The sequence below is a fragment of the Taudactylus pleione genome, unplaced genomic scaffold (assembly GCF_031769625.1).
Source record: "Taudactylus pleione unplaced genomic scaffold, aTauple2 ptg000280l, whole genome shotgun sequence".
Taxonomy (NCBI): Eukaryota; Metazoa; Chordata; class Amphibia; order Anura; family Myobatrachidae; genus Taudactylus; species Taudactylus pleione.
In genome coordinates, this window is record NW_028284682.1 from 541,175 (window position 1) to 564,759 (window position 23,585).

Sequence of the window (23,585 nt, forward strand, 5' to 3'; positions counted from 1 at the left end):
CGTAGTGGCCGCACGCTTCAGCGCATGAGATGCAGGGAGAGGTCTGGGCCCCTGAAGTGGCTGCTCCGCGGGAGGCTCAGTGATGATTGCAGCGCGGACCAGTGCCTGCCAGATCACCCCCGCTTCCCTCTTAAGGGCAGTGGTAAACACCTGTGTACACACAGTTTAGTTAGTTTACACCTGCTGCAGTCCAGCTATTTGCTGCACCCACCCACACGCAGTTGCGCATGCTAAGTAATTCAGAGGGTGCACTATAACTCCGCTTGTGCAGTTCTGTTGGGGGGCGGTGCTAGTCAGGTGGAATATATATTTATGCTACACAGTTCGGCCACTATCAGGCTTCCCGCTTCAAAGGGAAAGCTTTATACAGCCTCTGATTCAGCAGAGCCCGCCGCAGCTGAACCTGGCTGTGTTCGGGTCCCCCGACCCTCCCAGAGTCAGTGGGGCCAGCCGCAACTGAACCCCGCTGGGTCCAGGTCTCCTGCCCTGCCCAGCACCTTAGCTGCATATTGCTTACCTCTCTTGTTTAGTAGAGGAGGTGTTACTTAACGGGGTTGTGACATGTGGTGCTGCCGAACTCACTCTGGTAACTATGCACAGCTCTCCTATTATAAGAGGAGACACCGTGGCCCCCACCCCCTTTTGCTCACAAGAACAGTCTGTGCAACCATAGTGTACAGCTGGCAAGTCCCAGTAGGGCTTTCCTTTAGTTATATAAGGAAAGGGACCTGTGTTTGGTGCGGCCTGCATTCCAGCGACGCCATAGTTTTCCGGTCTCCTCTCACATGGAGGCGAGTTCTGCGTTGTAGCTAGTGGCTCTGGGTAATTGTATTCTACATGAACACGCCCGATCTCGTCTGATAGTACTTGGATCCAAATGCACATGAAAGCTTTGTGCGGACTGGACATAGTCCCGCCGTTTTGCAGCGCTGGGTATTAACCCCTGTCAGGCTTTCACTTGGTTCTATAGCAAGGGGCGCCTAGCTTAATCTAATTGCCTGACTTCCGAACTTGCTCTCCGGTTAGCGCGCACTCCGCGCCCGGAATGAGCCTGAATAGCAACCAGCTAATGCAGTGGACTGGTGAGCAATACACAGTGGGTTCTAGTCCCATCTATGAAATATTTATCATAGTCTGTGAAGGCTACCTCATGGTGCTCTAGTTACCCTGCCTAAATGAACATGCATATACGCTAAATTATAGGCTGGTTTTAAAAACTTCCAGTTCTCACCAGCCTTCTGTGCTTCCCTTAAAAGGTATGCATATGTGCATCTATATAGATTTATATCTTATGTGCTCCCTTGGCAGCACACACAAGGTTAAGTTAGTGACGCACTGCCAGGGAGATGGTTACTGGTAACAGATACCAGTCTGGGACAGCGCGCTACAAAAATATCCTGCCCAAACGCTGTAGCAGAATGATGGCCACACACGGCACATGAGCCGTAAGGCACATGTATGTGTATATATATTTGTAATTTATGCTAAGCCCTGTCTTAGAACATATACATGTCTGGAGTGAATTTTGTCCTGGGGCTCAGTTCCTTCCATGGCTCTACTATGATTCATGTTTTAGTTTAAAAAAAAAAAAAAAAAAATGTTTCCTACTAATCTTGTATGTAGGTACGCATATGTGGATATCACTTTTTATCCTTACCATAAGAACAAGGGTGGGATCTGTTCTGATCAGTTTTATGTCTGATACCTAGCATGCTGCAACTAGAGGCTTGACTCTCCTGAAGCGGTAGTTGGTACAAAACTCCACTTTACACTATCTCTCCCTAGGGATTTGGTTGTGTTTTATTTATATATATATATATATATATATATATAGATATATCTATCTATCTGTCTGTCTGTCTGTCTGTGTGTGTGTGTGTGTGTGTGTGTGTGTGTGTGTGTAGGATGCCTATACTTCCACAATCATTAGGTTACCTATAACTCCACGGTTGGGAAGCCGCCTGGGAATTACAGAAACTGTAGGCTTTATCAATACATATTAAATAGTGGCTCTATAAACTAGAGTCATGTTCTGCAGCTTACATAGTGATAGTCACAATTCCCTAAGGCATTGCTTCTAGTATGGACCCTATACATGACTGGGGCCTTCTTGTGTGTCCACACATGTATATAAAGATATGTGCTTACACCCTCCTGGGGTGTTAGTTCTGTTCCCGTCAGTCTTTATCTACGGCGCCCCTTTTCGGGGGACCTTATTATTATTATTATTTACAACTACACTCCAGAAGCGCACTTGGTAGCAAACATACACCAAGAATGCAGGACATATATATGGCATTCTGATCTCCTGGTGCAGGAGTCTGACAAGTAAACTTACTATGTTGGCACTAACTCTTCCTTTCAAAGAGATTGCCTTCTCATGCAATTATGTTTGTCGGTGTGTACGTGGGTATATATATTATACTATAACCATTCCTTGTATGAATATTTCCTAAGATATGTCCCTTCTTTACTTGGGATAACTAACACATTCTATGTCTATGTATAGGTACCCTTCACAGTATCGATTCTGGTACTCCATATTATTGTCTTGTCGCATATCTCAATAAAAGGAGTCTCTAAAGGGCCCCTAGGTACATTTCTATCAGTACATAGAGAATCCAGGTTCTATTCCATCCTCAGGGCTTAATTAATTAAATTACATGAAGGCCTATGGCCACCCGCTGATATAGGCAGGGTCAGGCCTGGGTTGTATTAGATTGGTGGGCATAATATGCACTTCACCGTTATAAGTGTTAATGTAAGGATACTTACACTAGCAGACTGTTTTTGGGGTATATGTATAATCTCTATATGGATACACATCCCTAATGGAACATGCTCAGGTATAGAGTCCTGTTGTACGACCTTCTTGTCTCCACTAACGTTTTGCTAGTTTCTACAGTATTTTCTACTGCACATCTCCAGACTGAAGTCCGTGCTGTAGACATTGGTCTCAGCCCATTGAAGCTACTCTATACCTAACGTGGCAGGTTACTGTGTGATGGAAAAGGTCAGTGACATTCTACATAGCGTCCAGAAAGCTTCTGGTCGCTCACAGGTAAGAGCTTACTAATGCCTCGGAAGATGCTCCTATTTCATGCAACCTGACATACATAGCGTTATTCTCCCTTCCGCACCCTAGCTGCTGTCCTAGCAGCCATCCACTATTTTAATCAGGTGGCTCTACACTTTAGAGTTTTCCTGGTGTGTGGGTGCATAGTTCCAACATTGAGATTAGTGACACTATTCTACTGAAATCTGTTGGGGTTATGGACTGAAGCGCATCTCTGGGCTAGTGCACATCTTTACATTACAGTGTGACAGTCACTATGTTCTATGCAGGGGGCCTGGTTGGTTGGTTTTCCTGTTCAGTATCTGTTGAGATTTTCAGCACACTGACAGATGCCTGACGGGTACCTTCATAGTTGTCCTAGTGCTCTAGCCTTGCTGTATGGGATGCTTCCCTATATTGGTAGCGCTCCCTGGGTGGCTATTGCATCCATGCTCTTTTACCGCTAGGATATCCTGGTTGTTTTTTTACTATGTTCGGGCCAGCAGTTGCTACTGACCACGCACTTCCATCATGTTGGAAGTTGTTTGGAGTTTGTGGCTGTGGTTTTCTTTTCAGCTGCAGGGTTTCAGTGACTGTTTTCTCCCTCTGTTCTCAGAATGGGTTGTTCTGCTGTCTGACCCTCTGAAAGGAATTGTATTCTCAATCCTCTCGAATCCGCCTCATGTCCAGTGGAATCTCTACTCGTTGGAGACTTCTATGGTCTAACCCTTCCGCTGGTTAACAACCTTGTAATAGTTGGACATCTAGGATGGTTCAGGGTGACTGTTCGGTCTTGCCTTTTGCCTCCCTGCATACTCTTTGTTGGAGTTTGTGGACAGGATCAGCTCTGTATCTGTAGATTGGTATCGTTATACTTCCATCTATATGATTTAAGTCCAGCAGTGCTGGGATTCTGCTATCTGCGACTGTTGCAGCTTCCTGTTTTCTCGAGTTTTGTCTCGTGTTCCTGCCCTTCTCCTATGGATTCTGGTTGGGGTTCTCTGCTCCCTGCGCTCTGGCTTGGTCTGTTTCAGCTGAGCTTGCAGTGTTCTGATGCCTCTCATCTGCGGGTGTTCTCTGGCTAGTTGTTTTTTTTTTCCACTCGATTTACGCAGTAGGTTTTGGAATTTCTGTGACTGTTCAGCAAGGAGTTCTCATTGTCTCCTGGCTCTACGGCACTTGATCCTCAGCTCTTGCCTTTCCATTGGGCCTCCGTTTCTGGGCGGTCCCGGCTTCGGTTTGGCAGAAGGGTCAACAAGTTCTCCGCGCTTCCCACCCGGGAGGTTGGCTTTGGGACGTCCCCACTGTCTTGAACTCCAGTGTCCCCTAGTGGATGAAGGAGAAAACAGGATTTTGGTACTTACCGATAAATCCCTTTCTCCGATTCCACAGGGGACACTGGACGCCCGCCCAGCGCTGCGTACTTGCCGTTTTGTTTGGTCCTTATATGGTTGTGTGACTGCATGTGTTCCCTGCAGTGGGTTCCTGTGTTCTCCTTCAGTCGGTCTTGTTCCGTTCTGTGGCCTTCTCCTTCTCCTCATATTCCTTTTGTCCTCCGTCTCCTCTCGGGCTCAGTTCTTAAACTGGGGCTGATGGGGCATAGAGGGGGAGGAGCCAGTCACACTTCTAAATTATTTAAAGTGCCAGGCTCTACTCTACCACCGTCTATACCCCACTGTCTTGAACTCCAGTGTCCCCTGTGGAATCGGAGAAAGGGATTTATCGGTAAGTACCAAAATCCTGTTTTTGTGAAGACGCCCCCTGGACGCTCGCATCATACGTCATATCCGCTATGTATTAGATTAATCGAGTACATCGAAAGGCGTCTGAACTGCTCGCAGTGCTTGTGGTTGGATTTTCCTACCGCAATCATGCGAACAGTTCAGGCTATGAAACAACCGAGTGACGTGGTCGATGACGCTGCTTTGTTAATTATGCACACCCTTAAAACGCCCGTTTTGACCGTTTGGCACGCCTGTGTTCAGATCTCCACTCCCCGTTTTCAAGCACCTTCCCCTGTTACCACCCACAAACGCCTCATCCTGTCACTCAAATTAGCAGGCCCTCGCTATTTTGCGAGCGCTCGATTTCTGACCGCAATGACTGGTTGGCGCATGCGCATTACGACGCATACGCAGATGTGCGAACATCGCTCGGAGCGAACGAGCGGCCGCTTACGAGCGGCTCTGAATCAGGCCCTGTGTGTACGCACCATATGTCGCAAACCACTTCAGAGACTGCACTGATTAATTTGATATGCGACACTCTTCTGTCTGTGTGCGACGGAATCTGTATACGAAGGACAAAGGAATTTGGCGTAGCGATTCGAACACAGATTCAGACTCCCGTGCACACAGATGTACAAGTGTTTTCTTTCAAACAAATCCGTGCAGTCTCGTGAACTAATGTGCATATTTCAGACGAAAAAGATGCAAAAAAGACGACCGACGGAAGCCGCGCCGCACGGGACCTGGCGCGTCGAGAAGGTCTGTTTGGCGTGACTGCAGCAATAGTGTGTGAGGACACATCTGTAGTGCTCCGCAAATCAAGACAAACGCCAGTGTGACGCATTCCCAGCCACACCTCCACCTGGGTCATGTGTGACTTACGAATCCATGCCTTATAACCGCGCCGCCCCTGAACTGTTTTCATATTCGGGTTACCATCAATGCTCACTGGTTTTTAAACATCCTGGGAAAACCATACATGGTCTCAAACCACTGATGGTCTGGGGCACGCATGCAAAGTACAGAACACTGGTGGGATTTTTTGCCATTGGACTTGCCACATCCATAGTACAGCCATCGACTATCACTAACTGTCGATGGCCAACCCTAATCTCAATAAGTACCTTACTTCACTGTATCGGTACAGCACTTGCGTTATCCCTGGACAGAAGCCGTGAGTTCTGAGGAACGTCGGCCCCGGCTTAGCATTCCTACTGTGCTGCTAAAGTCTGCTGAAGAGTAATGTTAGGGTGGGAAAAAAAAGCTTTGAATAGCGTAATAATTAGCATTAAACGAGGTAGTGGGTTAGACCACGTCCCTATCTGTGTGCAGCTGTGCGGATTTCCTCCGAATGCTCTTTTCCTCCCACAATCCAAAAATATAGGTGAATTACTGTAGCTCCTGGCAAAAAAAATGATCCCTAGTATGTATGTGTGTGAGCGTGCGGTAGGGAATATTGGGTCTCATTCAGACCCGGTCGCAAGCACTGAGCGCTCGCAACCGGGTCGATGGTTAGGCCCTGCGCACGCTAATGCTGCAAGACTTCCTACAGTTACAGTAGCTGATATCGCAGGGTGTTTCTCAGGAGCGCACGGAGCATGCTCCTGCTGGTATGGGGCCTATCCATAACCATCTCTATGCTTCTATGACTGACATTTTTGCAGATATATGGTTACTCTGTTTTCACATTTTAGATCATTTAACGTCATGTGTTCAGACAATGAGCCTGATTCATTACGGATCGCAACTGCGATTGCAATAGCGATTACGCACGCATTCTCACTGCGATAGTGTGCTAATCCATTACGATTGCTATGCCCCCGCAGCACTACATAAGGACGCCCACTTTACCCTACACACATCCGTACTCCTTAGCAAGACTGCGAAACCATCGGTAACATGGAGTACCATCGCAGCCTCACGCACACCTGCACATGCTCTGACCTTACACAGGAATTGCTAACATCATCGCACGCTATGAGTACTCAGGCTGCGTAAGGCACCGCAACGGCGTTGAAATTCACTGGCACGCCTGCGTTTCCCTAACCACCCACAAACGGCACTTCCTGTCAATCACTCCAGCTGTCTGCGTAGTCACTGCGATCGCAGTACCGACCGCAGTGGGTGGGTCGCGCACGAGCACTGCGATGCATGTGCAGTACGCAGCAATCGCCCGATTGCGTGCGTAATCGCAGTTGCGATTGGGCCCAATGTCTTTTAGTGAACAGGTGAAAGATCCGCTGTATCCCCTTTGCTATGGAGGAAGAGCGAGGCTTGTCTTCTGCATGTATCTTTAAAATTGCAGGGGACAAGTCCCCCTCGTCCTCCACAGTGGTAAGGACGTTCGAGGGAAGTGTGTGTGGCCGGGTATGACGTTGGTAACAGGCGCAAACATGGAAACAATGGGCTCAGCACGGGTGTGTGAGAACCCCAGCAGCGGGGCAGATGATCCCATCATCATCTGTCATGAGATTGGGGCATCACCTGCAAATAGTGACAGTCTATAGCTATGTATGAGCAGGGCTGCGTATGGGATGCCGGTGCTTGGGATCCCGGCGGTCAGAATCCCGACGCTGACATCCTGACAGGGTTAAGATACCCCCCTCCTCCCCGCATTCTAAACCTAGCCCCCCCTCCTCCCCGCATCCTAAACCTAACCCCCCCTCCTCCACGCATCCTAAACCTAACCCCCCTCCTTCCCGCCTCCAAAACCTAACCCCCCCTTCTCCATGCATCCTAAATCTAACTCCCCCTCCTCCCTGCCTCCAAAACCTAACCCTCCCTCCCCGCATCCTACACCTAACCCCCCCTCCTTCCCGCATCCTACACCTAAACCCCCCCCTGCATCCTAAACCTAATCCCCTCGTCCCCGCATCCTAAATCTATCCCCCCTCCTCCCCGCATCCTAAACCTAACCCTCCCTCCCCGCATCCTACACCTAACCCCCCCTCCTTCCCGCATCCTACACCTAAACCCCCCCTGCATCCTAAACCTAATCCCCTCGTCCCCGCATCCTAAACCTATCCCCCCTCCTCCCCGCATCCTAAACCTAACCCTCTCTCCCCGCAATCCAGACCTAACCCCCCTCCTCCCTGCATCCTAAACCTAACCCCCCCCCCACACAGCATAACGTAACAGGCGCTGGCATTCTGACAGGTGTCGGGATTCTAAGCTGTGCCATGTTATTACAGGTTTTACTTCAGGCCCCTGTCACTATTAATTGTTTTTGCCTGGATAAGATCTGTTTTTGACGCAACAAAGTCGGAATAAACAAATATTAACCCGTGAGACTGTTTATACAGGTATATCATAAGAAAAGTGAATTATTTACTAAAAAATACTTGGATCAAAAAAAAGACAATACAAGAAGTGACTTAAGGTGCATACACACACAACGATTTTTTGAACGATTATCGTTAACGATATCGTTCAATTGTTGAAAAAATCGTTCACTTTCTGAGTGAAAACGATGAACTATTATCATTCATGCGCGTTCACGTTTGTAGTTTGGACAGACTGACCAACTCAACGATTTTCAGTAAGGGGATATGCAAAAAATCGTTTGTTTTTTAAAGTGTAATGAACGATTTTAATTTTAACTACAGACAGATAATCTGACAGAAAATCGTTCATAAAATCGTTGGTAACAAAATCGTTGTGTGTGTATGCAGCTTTAATATTGTACTTTATCTGTAATGGTGCATACACACGGTCAGATTTTTCTTCAGATCTGAACGATAACGATTTTAAAAATTGTTCAGTCGTTCATATCTGAAGGAAAATCTGACATGTCTGAACGATGAGCGTTCCCGATGGTCAGATAACGATATCTGACATCTGAGGTGTTTGTAGTCAGACTTGGACGATTCCATTAATTTTAATGCAGTCAAAAATCGTTCATAGTTTAAATCGTTGGTCAAATCGTTCATCAAATCGTTCAGATCGTTCATCTGACAAATCTGCCCGTGTGTATGCTCCATAAAGGTGCATACACACACAACAGTTTTTTGAACGATTATCGATAAACGATATTATTGTTCATCATTGAAAAAATCGTTCACGTTCTGAGTTAAAACGATGAACGATTATCTTTCTTGTGCGTTCACGTTTGTAGTTCAAAAAAATCGTTCATTACACTTCCAAAAATCTGACAGATAATCTGACATAAAATCGTTGGTAACAAAATCTTTGTGTGTGTTTGCAGCTTTAATCATATTGTATTAAAGAGTTTTCATTTCTTTTTTAAGTCATGCAGTTTAATGATTTCACCATTTGGCAGCTGCTATTTATCTGACATGCAATTGGGCCTAAACTGATCACATAGATCTATTTTAAGGAAAGTTGATTATTTAATAAAAAAAATAAATGGCCATTATCCGCTATGAAGAAAGCTCCGGCTGTACATAGTAGCGTTCAGAGCGAACACTGGACGGGCATTGCTGCAACATTTTTTTTTTTTTTTTGCGTCCATGTCTCTTCTCTCTCCGCAGGTGTTAAGCTTTTAACATCTATGTGCGCCATGTAGTGAACACAGAAATGACTGGACACACCACAGGCGCAGGGAAAGCTTATGTACAAGTTTTTACACGTGTATTTCTCCGCAAACTCGCATTACATGTTCCTTACTGTCAATTTTTTATTTGTAAGTTTTTGTAAAGTGATCGGCTAATGCCGACTTTATTGATGTTACATTCTATGCCCGCGGAGCAGTTTGCTATTTTATTCCGTAAATTACAAATACGTTTATTTTTGCAGGATCAGATGTGAACACCTCTCCCCTGTGGAACCTGGCTCAGGTAAAGATGGAGCCTCAGGACAATGAGGAAGGGACTGTACACGGGCACAGCGTTCTGGGAAATGATGTCTTTGAGGAACCCATGTCCGGGATGAGCGATTCCGCCATGCCAGGCAGCCCAAACGGATCAGAAGGCAGCTACGGCTCTAACTCTCCGGACAGTCTCATGGGGTCCTCCCCGGTCTTCAACCAGCGCCCCAAGAAGAAGATGAGGAAAATGTAGCGTCATAACGCAAGGCAATACAGTCCCCGAAATTGTCTCAGTCTCAGGGTCCACGCGGATATCACTGCTCCGGCTGGAAGCGGTTAGTCTGAGATGCGATGAACTCTTAGGAAACAAAGTAACAGAGATACAATAAATTGTGTTTTGTTCATTTGTATAAACGATCAGTGTGTTATTAACGACGGTCAGAAATTCATTTAAAAAAAAAAAAAAAAAAATTGTTTTTGTGACTGAAAACAACTCAACCCAAAAAGTTGGGGGTAAAGCAAAAAAAAAAAGAGAAACGACATCTGGGCAGAACCATGCTGCGCTGCAGGGGGGCAGATGGACTATGTGCAGAGAGAATTAGATTTGGGAGGGGCAGTGTCTAAACTGAAATCTAACTTGCAGTGTATGAATAAAGCTGTCCAGCAATTGTGGGCTACATGCAAAAGCAGCCAGTATTTACCCTGCATGTAAAAATAATAAATGTATTTGCACCCCTTGCGATGCAGCATGGTTTGTGCAGGTGCAAAGTTAGTTGCTTTTAGTTTGTTTTTTTTATTTCTAAATCCCTATTGTGTGGGCGTCGTAAGCATTTTACTGTGCCCCAATATACCTCATGGACTCGCCCACTTTTTGCAATTACCCCAACATCATCAACGTAGGCTTGTTGTCGCTGGTATACCAGCCCGCCTGGAAATGCGACTGAATGAAAGTCATCGTCCAGACTATCAGCACCCGGATCGCCCCATCAGTAATTTCATCTTGTATATTATTATTTTTTTCTCCTAAAAAATGGCTTCTGCCTCCTTTATGTGTAAATCACTAGAGTGGGAGGACATGATAACTGCATTTATTACTGTTGTCAATTTTTTATTTCTTTGTAAACATTAGTAGAATTATCCGTCCCCACCGCTTGGGTCTCATTTAAATGTCTTCTCCTGCAAAAACGAAAATCTTATGTGAGCTGGGTCCTTCCAACCCCCCCAACAACACGCACAATAATAACAATATTTACTAACTGCGTGCATTATGTTCAGGCATTGTCCTAGGAAGTGGCGTTGCAGGTTTTTACCGATAGGTCACTGCACCTGTATTATCGAGGGTCACTGCTGTATGGCGGGGTTCCCCACTCTGCGACGTCCTCTCCTCTTTAGCACCCACCAGCTCTGTAATGCAATTCGTTGGGGGTCTTTCCTCTGGGGTCCACACTGGCACCACTATAACGGCCACAACTAAATCTGTCGTTACTAATACAAATTATACTTGTTAGCATGTCTATAAAGCACAGAGGGCCTGATTCAGACCCGGTCGCAAGCGCTGAACGCTCGCAACCGGGTCGATGGTGGCCCAGAGCGCATGTGCACGACGGAGCCGGCTCTGTCGTGCGCATGCACGAGATCCGGATAGCGACGGGCGAGCCGTCGCTCAGGGTCTCGTACCAAAGGCTGCCCAAACGGGAGAGTGGCTGCCCAAACGGAGACGTTCCCATGTGAACGCCTCCGTTTGGGGCCGGCCCCACTGACATCACGAGGGTCTCGTAGCAAGCCCGCTTGCTATAGCTGTGGGTGGTCACCCACAGCTATGCGAGAGGCCAGGAGGCCGCTCTAAAAAAAAAAAATAGCCCGGCCCTGATTCAGAGCGAGCGCTCTGTCAGAGCGTCCGGCTCTGAATCAGGGCAAGAGTTTCCATATAGCTGCTGCTGCGCGGCACATGCTGCCGTTATACCGGAATCCACCTTAACGTGATAAAGTACAGAACGTGGATGGAGTCTGAGTTGTACGTAATTCGGTGGCGATTCCAGACAACTCCAGCCATCGGAAGTCCTATGCGAATATCCGCTTGTATTCTGAGGCAGCCGCGCCTATGTGACAGCAGGGCCCCCCAGCCTTTGTCCCGTGAGAGCAGACGTCCGCACTAGTAACGGCGCTTACACCTACCCCATGCTTGGTGCACAAGGTGCGACTGAAAGTGGCGTGCACTCCGCATACTCAGAATAGATCGCAACTCTGGTTACACTTGTTGCCGTCCCAGTAACGTCCAGTCAGCCACCTGTGAGAAGCGACTGAGATGTGTCCAATTCAGAATCGCTTGTAGATGCTCTAAGCTGCGTGTGTAGGCCGTGACACTTGCGCACTTTGCTGAAAGTTGCAACCACATTTGGACTAGTGTGCAACTGAGAATAAGGCCCATGGTACTTCCTATGCAGAGAATATACGCTCCATGTAAGTTGCTGCCGTATACATAATAATAGAAAATGAGACGCAAAGTGGAGGGAAGGTTGGCCTATATGTCAGACTAAAGGCGCCCATCCACTAGACGATTAAGTTGAGCGATTGAACGATAAATCGTTGGTAAAAATGTATTAAACGACCAGCGATGCGTGTTCGCGCTGGTCGTTTAGACATCTATCATTGTGCAAACATGTTGGACAATCTGACGATAACGTCAGGTTCAGCATGTTTGCAGATGATTGATGAGACTGCACTGAACGACTGCTCGTTCAGTGCAGGCTCATCACAGACTGGCAAACGACAGCACGATTATTGTCGTAATCGTGCAGTCGTTTTCATGTCTGCTAGTGGATGGGCACCTTTACTTTAGGGAAAGTTTAGTTCACAATATGCAATAGGGGCAAAACTATGGCCCTCAAAATGGGAGGGGGTGCAACCATCACCGACTCCGCAGCGCGCAATCCGCAGGTGGGGGCGATCTTCAAAATTGGTCCACTTGCCAGGGAATGACCCTGAAGCTATATTGAGCCAATTCACTGAGACATCGATCGTTGTGACTTTTCTTTGAGCGCTGCGCCATTCACGTCTATTGTATTTATATAATAAGAATGTTACTGGAGCACATTGTGCAGCCCAACTTCAACATCTTGTGATGAAAATGTTACATGAATTAGTATAATATACATTGTGCACTACAGTTACCCGGTAATTAGCTCATGTGCCTTGTTTCCTGGCATCCTGCAACACAGTACACTTGGGTTACCTGGGCCTGTGCCCGTCACACACAGCGCAGGATCCAGGCCTTGGAGAGTGTGAGCGGCCAGTTTTGCAGTGATGAATGGCTCGGATACAATGAGACGGGTTTGTTTCCCTGACACAGAGTCGCCTAGGGCAACGGAGATCGTGCAATTAGCATTCACCAGCTGACTTAGACTGTTTTCACTTAATCATTTCATTCACACGTATTCGTTAGCGCTTAGTGTCTCCCACACCTGCTGATAAGACACTTCAACGTGACACATCCACTCTGCTTCCATTGTGGTGTTGCTGGGAATACAGGACCGCAAATTGTACATATACATATACGAGGGCTGATTGAAAAGCAATGAGACTGCCTCTGTCTTTCTGTCCCATAGGTAATGTGAGAACGCTATGCTGGTTATTGTGAAGCTCATACATCGATGTGTCTGAACCTGCGGTTGGACTGTAGTAGTCTTAGTTTGGTCAAAGCGAGTGGAAGATCTTTGTACGTTTCGTCATGGCGGATGAGGAAGACGTGTCTGTGAGATTACGTCAGAGATGTGTCATTGAAATTTGTGTTAAACTTGTGAAAAAGCAGAAATGAAATGTTAGGGTATACATACGGTGGAGAAACAATTAGTCGTCCTGCAGTATTTCCTTTAAAGAGGGTAATACGCGAATGACCCACAAAGCGCGTTCTGGGAGACCATCCACAGCGGTTACAGATGTCAAAATTGCCAAAGCTGCAGAGATGTGACAAAATGACAGAAAGTTAACTTTACGCAAACTTTTGGCAACTCATTTGAACGGGTTCAGCATATTGTGACGAACTGAAAATGCATCGCGTGTGTGCCAGGTGGGTACTCAGAAATCTCTCAGAAGAGCAGATGCGACGACGACTTGAATCGTGCAAGAACACCAATCGAGTGTTGGAGTGGATACCCGTTTTCCTGACGTGTGACGAAATAATGGATTCGTCATTCAGACCCGGAATTCAAACAACAATCCAGTGTATGGAAACACACAATTCACCTCCACCCAAAAAATTCTGTGTGATTCCTTTGGCGTGTAAAGTCATGCTTCTGCTGTTCTCTGATGTGCACAGTAAGATCCTACAGCACTGGGTTCCCCACGTGGACAGACAATTAATGCTGACTACTATGCAAACATCCTGAAAACCCATTTGCTTGGAGCCATGATTAAGAAAAGACCATATTTGCTAAAGAAACAGTGGTTTTTGCCCCAAGACAATGCCCGACCACATGTTGCTGCTGTTACATTGGTAGCACTGACTGAGATTAATGGGACAGCACTGGAACACCCTCCATATAGCCCGGACTTAGTGCCCTGTGATTTCTGGGCATTCCCAACCCTGAAAAAACCAACTGATTCTGAATAAAAAGAATCAGTCTCATTACTTTTCAATCAGCCCTCGTATTTATATGTTTATGTAAGTAGAATAAAGAGATCAGCAAACTTTGATTGATTCAGCAAATCAATCATTCGGTCGAATGTCAACCTCGTTCCGCATTTGTCCACAAAATGTCACACAGAGTTTGGCCCTAAGAGCCCGCAGTCCTACACCAAACACAGGCCCTGATTCAGAGCCGGACGCTCTGACAGAGCACTCGCTCTGAATCAGGGCCGTCCCTGCTCCTTTTTGGAGCGGCCTCCTGGCCGATCGCATAGCTGTGGGTGACCACCCACAGCTATAGCGAGCGGCCATGATGATGGTCAAGACCATCGCGACCATCGGGCTTGCGACGAGACCCTGCGGTAGGGTCTCGCTGCCGCAAGCCCAGGAGTGCTTTTGGCTCTATCAGAGCCAAAAGCACTCCCACTGACATCACTAGTGATGTCAGTGGGGCCGGCCCCAGACGGTAGGCGTTCCCATGGGAACGCCTCCGTCTGGGCAGCCACGCCCTCAGCACACCCACCAAAGGGGGCGTGCTGTCAATCAACGTCGACAGCACGCCCCCTTTGGTGCGAGACCCTTAACGACGGCTTGGCCGTCGTTATTCGGGTCTCGCGCATGCGCACGACGGAGGCGCCTCTGTCGTACGCATGCACACTTGGGCACCATCGACCCGCTTGCGAGCTCTCAGCGCTCGCGAGCGGGTCAGAATCAGGCCCACACTTCAAAGCAAAATATATATTCCATTGATGTTCAGAATTTATTCAGAAGTTATGCAGGGTGAAAGTATACAGATGGTGACGCCGCCTGTTCTGTCCCAAGTTTGCGTACAGTTTTTCAGCAGCTTCGCACAACACAGTCTTTTAAAAAAAAAAAACGGGGATAACTTTTCACCATCTTTTACATGGTGAAAAAAAGTGCAGAATTGGGGTTTAGGGGTGCAGGCTTTAAAAACGTAGCCTGCACCCCTGGGAATAGCCCCTAAAAACCAACTGTGTCAAAAAAAGTGTAAAAACAAAAATAGGGACACCCCAACAAAATGATTTAAATTTTGGGGTAATAAAAATGGGGAACAGTGTTTAAAAATAGGGAAATAGGTTCAGGGGTATTCTGTCAGTCTGCGGCAGGTGTTTTGTAGAATAGGCTATTAGCGGCAAGTGCATTTTTGAAGAATTTAAAAAAAATTAGCTTAGGGACTTAAAAATATGCTAGTACCCATTTTCATGTACCCCAAATTTGATGTGACCACTTAAAACAACGAAAAAATAAACCTAAGTGCTCTTCTGCAACACTTGTTTTAATGTCGGGAAATAAAACACCTGCCGCGGCTATTTAAAAATGCAGAACGCATTCTGCAGGGCTAAACGGGGTACCCAGAATGAACCCCCATGTCTGGACATCTTTAGGGGGGTCCTAGGAACAAAACCCGAAAATTCTGAAATTTTTTGCAATACCTTTCCGCAGGCTCCCTTTTTCGCTGCTTCCCAATTGAATACGGGGATAAAGCGGGCGCGCGCCCGATACTTTGTCCCAGGAAAAGCTCCGATGTGGAGCGAAAAATCCAGCACGGACTTTTTGCTCCCTAACTGAATACGGGCCTATGTGTGAATTTTTGCATTATACTCCTCCATACCTGTGTCACATTGCCCTGACCTCCCTACTTTTCCTGTACAATGGAACGTTACCAATAAGGGTAAGAATATCTAGACCAGAACCAGTCGCCATACATTTCTCCGTCTACAGAGCATTTCACATAGTCCGTTCCTGAAAGCGGAACTGGAAATGTTCAGCTCATCCACTTTCCTGGCCCCTCAGTACTGTGTGTGAGCCCAGCAGTGTCGATGTTCCTGATACACCCATGCCGGTTCTTCTGGCGCCCTCTGCCATGCTTAGAAGTATATTTACTGAGCAGTATTAACCCATTTTTCCCAGAAAAAGGTGTTATCACTGTTTAAACCAATTTATTAAACTGGTTACCGCTTAAGATGCGTACACACACGTTTTTGTTACCAGCGATTTTTTGAACGATTTTCTGTCAGATTTTTTTAAGTGTAATGAACGATTTTTTGGAACTACTAACGATTTTTGCATATTCCCTTAATGAAAATCGTTGAGTTGACAAGTCTGACTGAGCTAGAAACGTGAACGCGCATGAACTATAATCGTTTATCGTTTGACTCAGAAAGTGAACGATTTTTTCAAACGATTATCGTTAAATGACAGTTTAACGATAATCGTTCAAAAAATCGTGTGTGTATGCATCTTAAGAAATCTTAGATTTCTAATATGTAGCTCCATTTATCAATAATGCTAATTTAGCATAACTTACCTATCCGGTAAGGTTCCATGGGTTCCCATCGGTGGTGTCCCTCCCCCGTTGCTGACAGCCTAACGCTGCCAGCGATGGGCTGCTGTGCGATACGTGATCGCCATCTGCGCACGTGTATTGCACTTTCAGCCCGGCGGGGACTCCGCAAAGCCTGGATATCTTCGCTGAAGCTGGAAAGACTTTTGCTGGGTCCCCATTGCCGGCAAATAGTGTCCGTACTGTTAACGCCAACTGTAGATGTTGTAAAGCGTTGCAGTGACAAACAGAGCTAAGCTAAGCTTATAAATACCATAGGGAGTAACCCCTTTAGCGAGTGCTATGGTTCCGCCATCAGGTTACTGCGTCCGCGTAGGCCTAGCTTTTAACAGTTTACCATAAAAACATAGCGCCCGTTCAGGGGAGGCACAGTGAGGGGAAGTCATCTCCTCCTGCTCCCTATCACCCAGCAGCAGTGGAGCCAGAGGTATTACAGTGCCTCCAGCCAGTTTTATTGGACTATGGAGCGAACCTGCTCAGTTACAGAGCATCTGAGCATGGCGGCTCTCTCACTAGCCCAGGGACATATCCCAGCACTGATGACGGGGGACAGACCCGAGTGAGTGACAGGGACACCGGAAACGGTCACCATTTATTACTTCTCAGGAAACGGTGCTGCTGGGAAATGGGTGGTGAGGCGCCTGGTCACTAGTGATGAAGCTGGTACATGTGTGTGAAGAGCTGGAGGCAGAGTGACTGAATGCTGTGGAGGGGGATAGTCCCCATTGCGCCCCAGTCCCCACACACATCAAGCCCAATGGCTGTGATTGTGAGACTGGCTGCTCGCAGGTCAAGAAGAGTGAGGCTTGGTGATCCTGCCTGAACCATCCATCTGCTTCCTGAGCTAAGCTGTAACCATTTGTGATCTGCCAGACTCCTGCCCAGACCTTCCTCCTGATGATGTTCACTATGGGGTATATTTACTAAAGTGAGAGTTTTTAGAAGTTTAGATGTTGCCCATAGCAACCAATCAGATTCTAGCTGTTTTCTTCCAGAAGGTGCTAGATCAGAAGTCCTCAAGGCTCCCCAACAGTACAAGTTTTGGAGAGATCCATGGTTAACCACAGGTGACTTAATTAGCACCTCAGTCAATTTGATTAAACCACGTGTGCTCAATCATGGCTATATCTAAAACCTGAACTGTTGGGGAGCCTCTGTGCTAGATAAATGTTAAGTAGAATCTGGTTGGTTGCTATGGGCAACATCTCCACTTCTAAAAACCCTCACTTTAGTAAATATACCCCTAAGAGTAATAAAACATGTGCCACAAAGCCTTTCGCCGGAGCGTTACGCTACCAGTGCAGAACTTTGAGTGTTTGTAGCTTACAATCTATATTCATTATCACATGAACACATATACACACTAGGGTTCATTTTGGAACAAGCCAATTAACCTATCATTATGTTTTTTTTGTAGTAGGAAACCCAGGCAGACATGGGGAGAACATACAAACTATAACTCCCTGAGCCCAGTGGCGTCCCTACCTTTCCTATCACCTGGTGTAGCCGCTCTCTGGCAAATAACGGGCGTGGCCTCGTGGGTGAGGCGTGGCCTTGCAGCCCGAACCCCCGTTTTATGTCACACCGGGGGTGCAGGCTGCCCCCGGGGACCAGCCTGTGTGTAGTGCCGGCTCCCTAACTGTACTAGGAGCCGAGTGCTGCACGTAATGCAGCACCCGGCTCCTGTCACTGAGGGGGAGCCAGCACTTTGGTGTCACCCCTCGGCTGGTGACACCTGGGTGCGGCCCGCACCACCCTTGCGACGCCAGTGACTGAGCCAGACAGTCGGGAACAGTCATGTTCCCTATGAGACAAAGAGCCTGATTGTAAGTTGCACGCAAAAGCGATCGCAGTAGCGTCTTTTGGCGGTCGCCCATCTGCGAGCTTATGCAAATGGCATGCAAACTCCTTCCCTTGCGCGCATCTGTGTGGCCGAATGTGCCAGGGCTGAGACACCCCCTTTTAGCGCCCCGTGCACACTGTAATACCGATTGGTACTTACATATATGCCAACATGGGTCGCACCGTGGTCAGCCCTAGGCCGCTGCAGTTTCTCCCTCTGACCACCGGCTCTTATGTTTGCGACTGCGCACCTATGGACACGCCCACTTGCCCTGACACGCCCACAAGACACCCATAACCCACCCACTGAACGGCAGCATTGTGGCGTACACTAATAGCCACCTCCCATTCATTTTCCAACACACTTCTGATACCATCCATCTGTCCCAATCGCAACAGCGCTCTGTGTAACGCATGCGGCGTGGTTTTTTTTTCTGAACTCTTCATGTATAAGCCGTTGCAAATAACTGCTCAGCTGCAGGACTGTCAGCATTGCATGTGGCTAAAAATCAGGACCAACATTAATAAGCTTTAAATAAAAAACAAAAACAAAAAACAGAAGACGGAAATTACTAATAATCTGCCTCTACCATACACCTTTGTCACAGCCTGCGAGGAAGGGACTGTCCTGAGAAAACTGGATGCGGTGGAGGGTAGGCAGCAGCCAGGCCTAAAGTTTGCCACTTACAGTACAGTAACGATCAACCAGGAAAAATGATATATAGGCCCTCATTCAGAGCCACTCGCTATTTGCGGTCGTTCGTTCTAAAACAAGGGGTGGCTATTCAAATGAACCGTTCGCTGTTTGCGGTCTGTTCACGCCTCTATGTCTGAACGAGCGAGCAAAACTTGCGTTCGTTTTTTTGAAAAATACGCCCCCTGGCCGCTCGCATCCTACGTCATGTCCGCTATTTATTAGATTAATCGAGTACATCGAACAGGATATGAACTGCTCGCTATTCTTGTGGTTGGTTTTTTCAACCGCTATTTTGCGAGCAGTTCTGAGTTAAAAAAAACAAATGACGTGGTCATTGACGCTGCTATATTAATTATGCACACCCATAAAACGCCCGTTTTGACCTTTAAGCACGCCTGCGTTCTGATCTCCACTCCCCGTTTTCAAGCACCTTCCCCTGTTACCACCCACATACGCCTTATTCTGTCACTCAAAATAGCAGACACTCGCTATATTGCGTACAAACGATTTTCGTCCGCACTGACTGGTTCGCGCATGCGTACTAAAAACCGTACGCATGCGCAGATGTGCGAACATCGCTCGGAACGAGCGTACTGCCGCTAGCGAGTGGCTCTGAATCAGGGCCATAGTTTGTTATTTTATTTTCCAGCCATTATAGGCCTTGACAGGCTCCCTGCTGTGCTTCAATAGACTTACAGGAATTCTGATGAGAATCCAAAGTATCAAGATTGAAGCTTTACAGATTAAGTGAATATAGGCCCTCATTCAGAGCCGCACGTTAACAACAGTACGCTCGTTGCGTTCCGATGTTGACTAACCGCGCATGCGTCGGTGTTACACTGCGCATGTGCGTACGGCAGATTGCGAGCTTTTTTTCTCTCGTTCCAAAAATAGCGTACAGGAAGTGACATGTCAAATGTGATTGACAGAACAGGGCGTTTTTGGGTGTTGACGGGGGTGGAGATGAAAAAACGCAGGCGTGGCGAGGCGTTTTTGGGGCGTACATACATTAGCAGATGCGAACGTCAAATGTGTTCGGACCGTCTCATACGTCACTGGAACATCCGCTTTCCCTTCAAAATGCTCGCACAGCTTAGGGTCAGGATTACTCGACCACATTGGCGATGGCCTTCTCCTCCGTCCCGGGACTCAAGGATGGTGCTGCGATTAATCGCGGCTGGTCAGTAAAGTAATTAGTGTTGGATTGAAAACCGGCTTGGTATGTGTTTGGAAAGCAGTTTATTGGGATAGCACAAAAGCGTACGCAGGTGGAAATCAGAGCTGCTAATGTCATGATTACACAATCAATTAGCGTACATTTTTGGTGTTTTATTTTGGCCACAATTTGTTGGTTATGGCCTATTGTAACAATAATGTCATCATGTTTTAATTAGCTCCCCTTTTTTTGGTTTACTGTGGAATTTGCATCGCTATGTGATTTTTTAAACGTTCCTTCAAGAGGCCTTTTTTTTTTTTTAAGAGGGTCAGTTTTTGCCTTTAGGGCCAGGATTAAATGTAACCCATTTGTACAATAATGTCACAATACAATGTCAGTTTTTTGTTTTAAATTTATTGTTTAAACACAAACAAATTGGCCTAATATTTTGTTGCCTTTTTTTTGTGGCAAAGATATTTGTTAAAAAAAAAAAAAAAGCCATAACTGCTAACATCAACGTAAATACCAAATTTTAAAAAATTTCACAAGAAAGGAGAGGGAAGTTTTGACCAGAAAGGAATATGAGCCAAGCACAGAAGGAGTGTGGGAAAAGTCGCCATTGCTGTCACCGTTTTCTCGCCCGTTTGGCTGGGTGAGGGTGGGCGCCAGACCGGGTCCGGGATGCCATCGGGCTGGCCTGTCCAGAGGCAGATGTTGTGGCCTCTGGACTAGGCACAGGGCTAGGCACATTTGGAGGATTGGCTGATGTTGTGCCAGAGGTGGAGGATCCGGATGTTCCGGCAGGAAGGGAGGTCGGCTCCACCATGTGCTGGCGAACGGGCTGCTCCAGGGCATCGGCGATGCGGATGTTGGCCCTGGTATTTTCCGCCAGGGCCTGAGCAATGGTCACGTTGGTCGCAGCATTTTGCTCCAGGGCCTCAGCCACCCGTATCAGACTGGCGTCCATCCTCTGCAGAATCTCCGTATGGAAATCCGATTTAAAATTGAGTTCTGTGAGGAGGCCCACTGCCTGCGAGGGGGCACGCCCTGGACTGGCTTCTGCAGGGTCCTCAGCCGGATGTACTGGTTCCTCCCCTGCAGAGCCAGCAGAAATTCTGCGGCCAAGGCTCCCCTCTGGAGCAGACTCATCCGCCTCTGTCTCTGTTAGGAAAAATGCGAAAAGACTCACATTAGAATCTACATATTGGCACAATAGCATTTCAGAGTTGGTGACATCACAAGACTTACCTTGGCCAACATGAGGAGCCGCAAAGTCTGGCATGTCCGTATCCATGTTGGACACGCCAAACACCTCCACAGCCTGCACACACCCCTGTGCCAGCTCTTCTAAGTCTGTCAACTCCAATGACACAGGGGTGGGACCCCCACCTGTCCCCCTTGCATGCCTAGCCCTGTCGGCAAGTTTTTGCTTGAGACGATATTTGAAGTCTGCCCATCTGTGGAATGAAATTGGAACCATTATCCTTTTTTTTACAATGGGGTTTGTTTATAGGATGGGAAAGTGTTTACTTACCGCCGTTTGACATCCCGGGCTAGACGGACATAATCACCCACCCTATTGACAGCAACGGCGACCTCCTCCCACATTCTCCACTTCTGGCTTTGGCTCATATTCCTGGCTGCCTGGGGCAGGATGTCAACGCACTTCTGGATCAAAACCTCCATCTCCTTGCTTGTGAAATGTGGCTGCCTTTTTTTTTTGGCAGCTTTGGCGGGTTGACTGGGGCCAGCAGTCTCTTCCATGTCATCCTCCTCACCTATTTGGGTAAATATGCAGATTTAGCCACTTCACAACTTGCACAATATTATGTTTTAAAAGAATCATTGAGACAAAATGCATGAAGGCCTTACCGCCGGATTTTTGGCCATTGTTTCCCTGGTCTGAAGCCATGTCTCTGCTTCCAGAATGAAATCAACCAGAAATTAAATGTGATTTCGTGACGTATTTATACATGCGTCCTTAGTTTGCGGCCGCATCATTGATTGTGCGTCCCTATGATTCATCCTTAATTTGTGCGGGAAAATAAACACTATTTATGGCTTGGTGTGTGTGGAGTCGAGGTTGCGTTGTTGGATTGTTGGCGGTTAAGTTGGTTGGATTTGGTTGTTTGCGGTTGGAGGATTTGGCGGTGTTTGTATTTTTTTGGTTTTGCTACAGTTGTTTTGGTTTTCCGTTCGCATTTTTTTGGTTTATTTTTTGCCATCGTTTCCTGATTTGTTAAGTTTTGTGCAGTCTAATTTGTGGCCAATTGGTGTCTACTTCTGTTTTTTTGTTTTATATATTTTTTTTTACACTAATTTCATCTATTTTAGTTTGTTTTGGCTTTCGGACCCAAAGACCTTTTTGTTGGAAATCTTATATATTCGATTTTGGTAAGTCCATTATTTTTCTTGCATTTGCGAACTAATTAACGCATTTTTGACTGTTGGTGTAGTGACTTGCATTTGCGAACTAATTAACGCATTTTTGACTGTTGGTGTAGTGACTTGCATTTGCGAACTAATTAACGCATTTTTGACTGTTGGTGTAGTGACTTGCATTTGCAAACTAATTAACGCATTTTTGACTGTTGGTGTAGTGACTTGCATTTGCGAACTAATTAACGCATTTTTGACTGTTGGTGTAGTGACTTGCATTTGCGAACTAATTAACGCATTTTTGACTGTTGGTGTAGTGACTTGCATTTGCGAACTAATTAACGCATTTTTCGAGGCATATTCATCATGTAAACCAGTTTTGCTTTTCCCTTTTCCATTTTTGGGGTCCATTTGACCCCTATTTGACGTACGGTGTGCAATGTCGTTTTCATCGATGGCCAAATGTGTGTTTCGCCTATTTTATGTGTTGGCTTGCACCAATTTGACAAACATAAAATCACCCTCTAAATTTTTGATGTCTCATTTTTGGCTTTTTTACAGTTTATACGTATCATGACAATACCCCGGCATGTAAGCAGCTATGGATGGTATCATAAAGCTAAGTTGTTTTATGTTACTTTTGGGGTGGCTCAAAAGCCTTACATTGTAAACTTTGAATTTCAGGTAGATCTGGGGCGAATTGTTCTGGCCCTGCTCCCGGAAGACGACCAACCTCAAACTCGTCCCAGGCGTAGGCATCGTAGGCATGCAAGGCCCCAGATATTTCGAACACGTGTCACCCTTTTTGGAATGCCCGATGATGAGGTTTTAAGACGCTACCGTCTACCTCCCAAAATCATCATAGACACTCTCTCATTAATAGAAAGTGATCTTGAGCGGCAAATTGACAGTCCAACAGCAATACCACCACTGACGCAATTTATGGCGGTGTTACATTTCTGTGCCTCAGGATCA

General features: G+C 46.7%; 1 protein-coding gene across 1 annotated transcript in view; it reads left to right on the forward strand.

The window, feature by feature from the left end:
* SUPT7L (SPT7 like, STAGA complex subunit gamma) overlaps positions 1-10,238 on the forward strand; it is a 36,540-nt gene extending 26,302 nt beyond the window's left edge. The window contains exon 5 of the mRNA XM_088482015.1: positions 9,538-10,238. Within this exon, the coding sequence (XP_088338141.1) occupies positions 9,538-9,800 (263 nt within the window). The 3' untranslated portion in view covers positions 9,801-10,238. The remainder of the gene's footprint in view (positions 1-9,537) is intronic.
* The last annotated feature ends 13,347 nt before the right edge of the window (positions 10,239-23,585 follow it).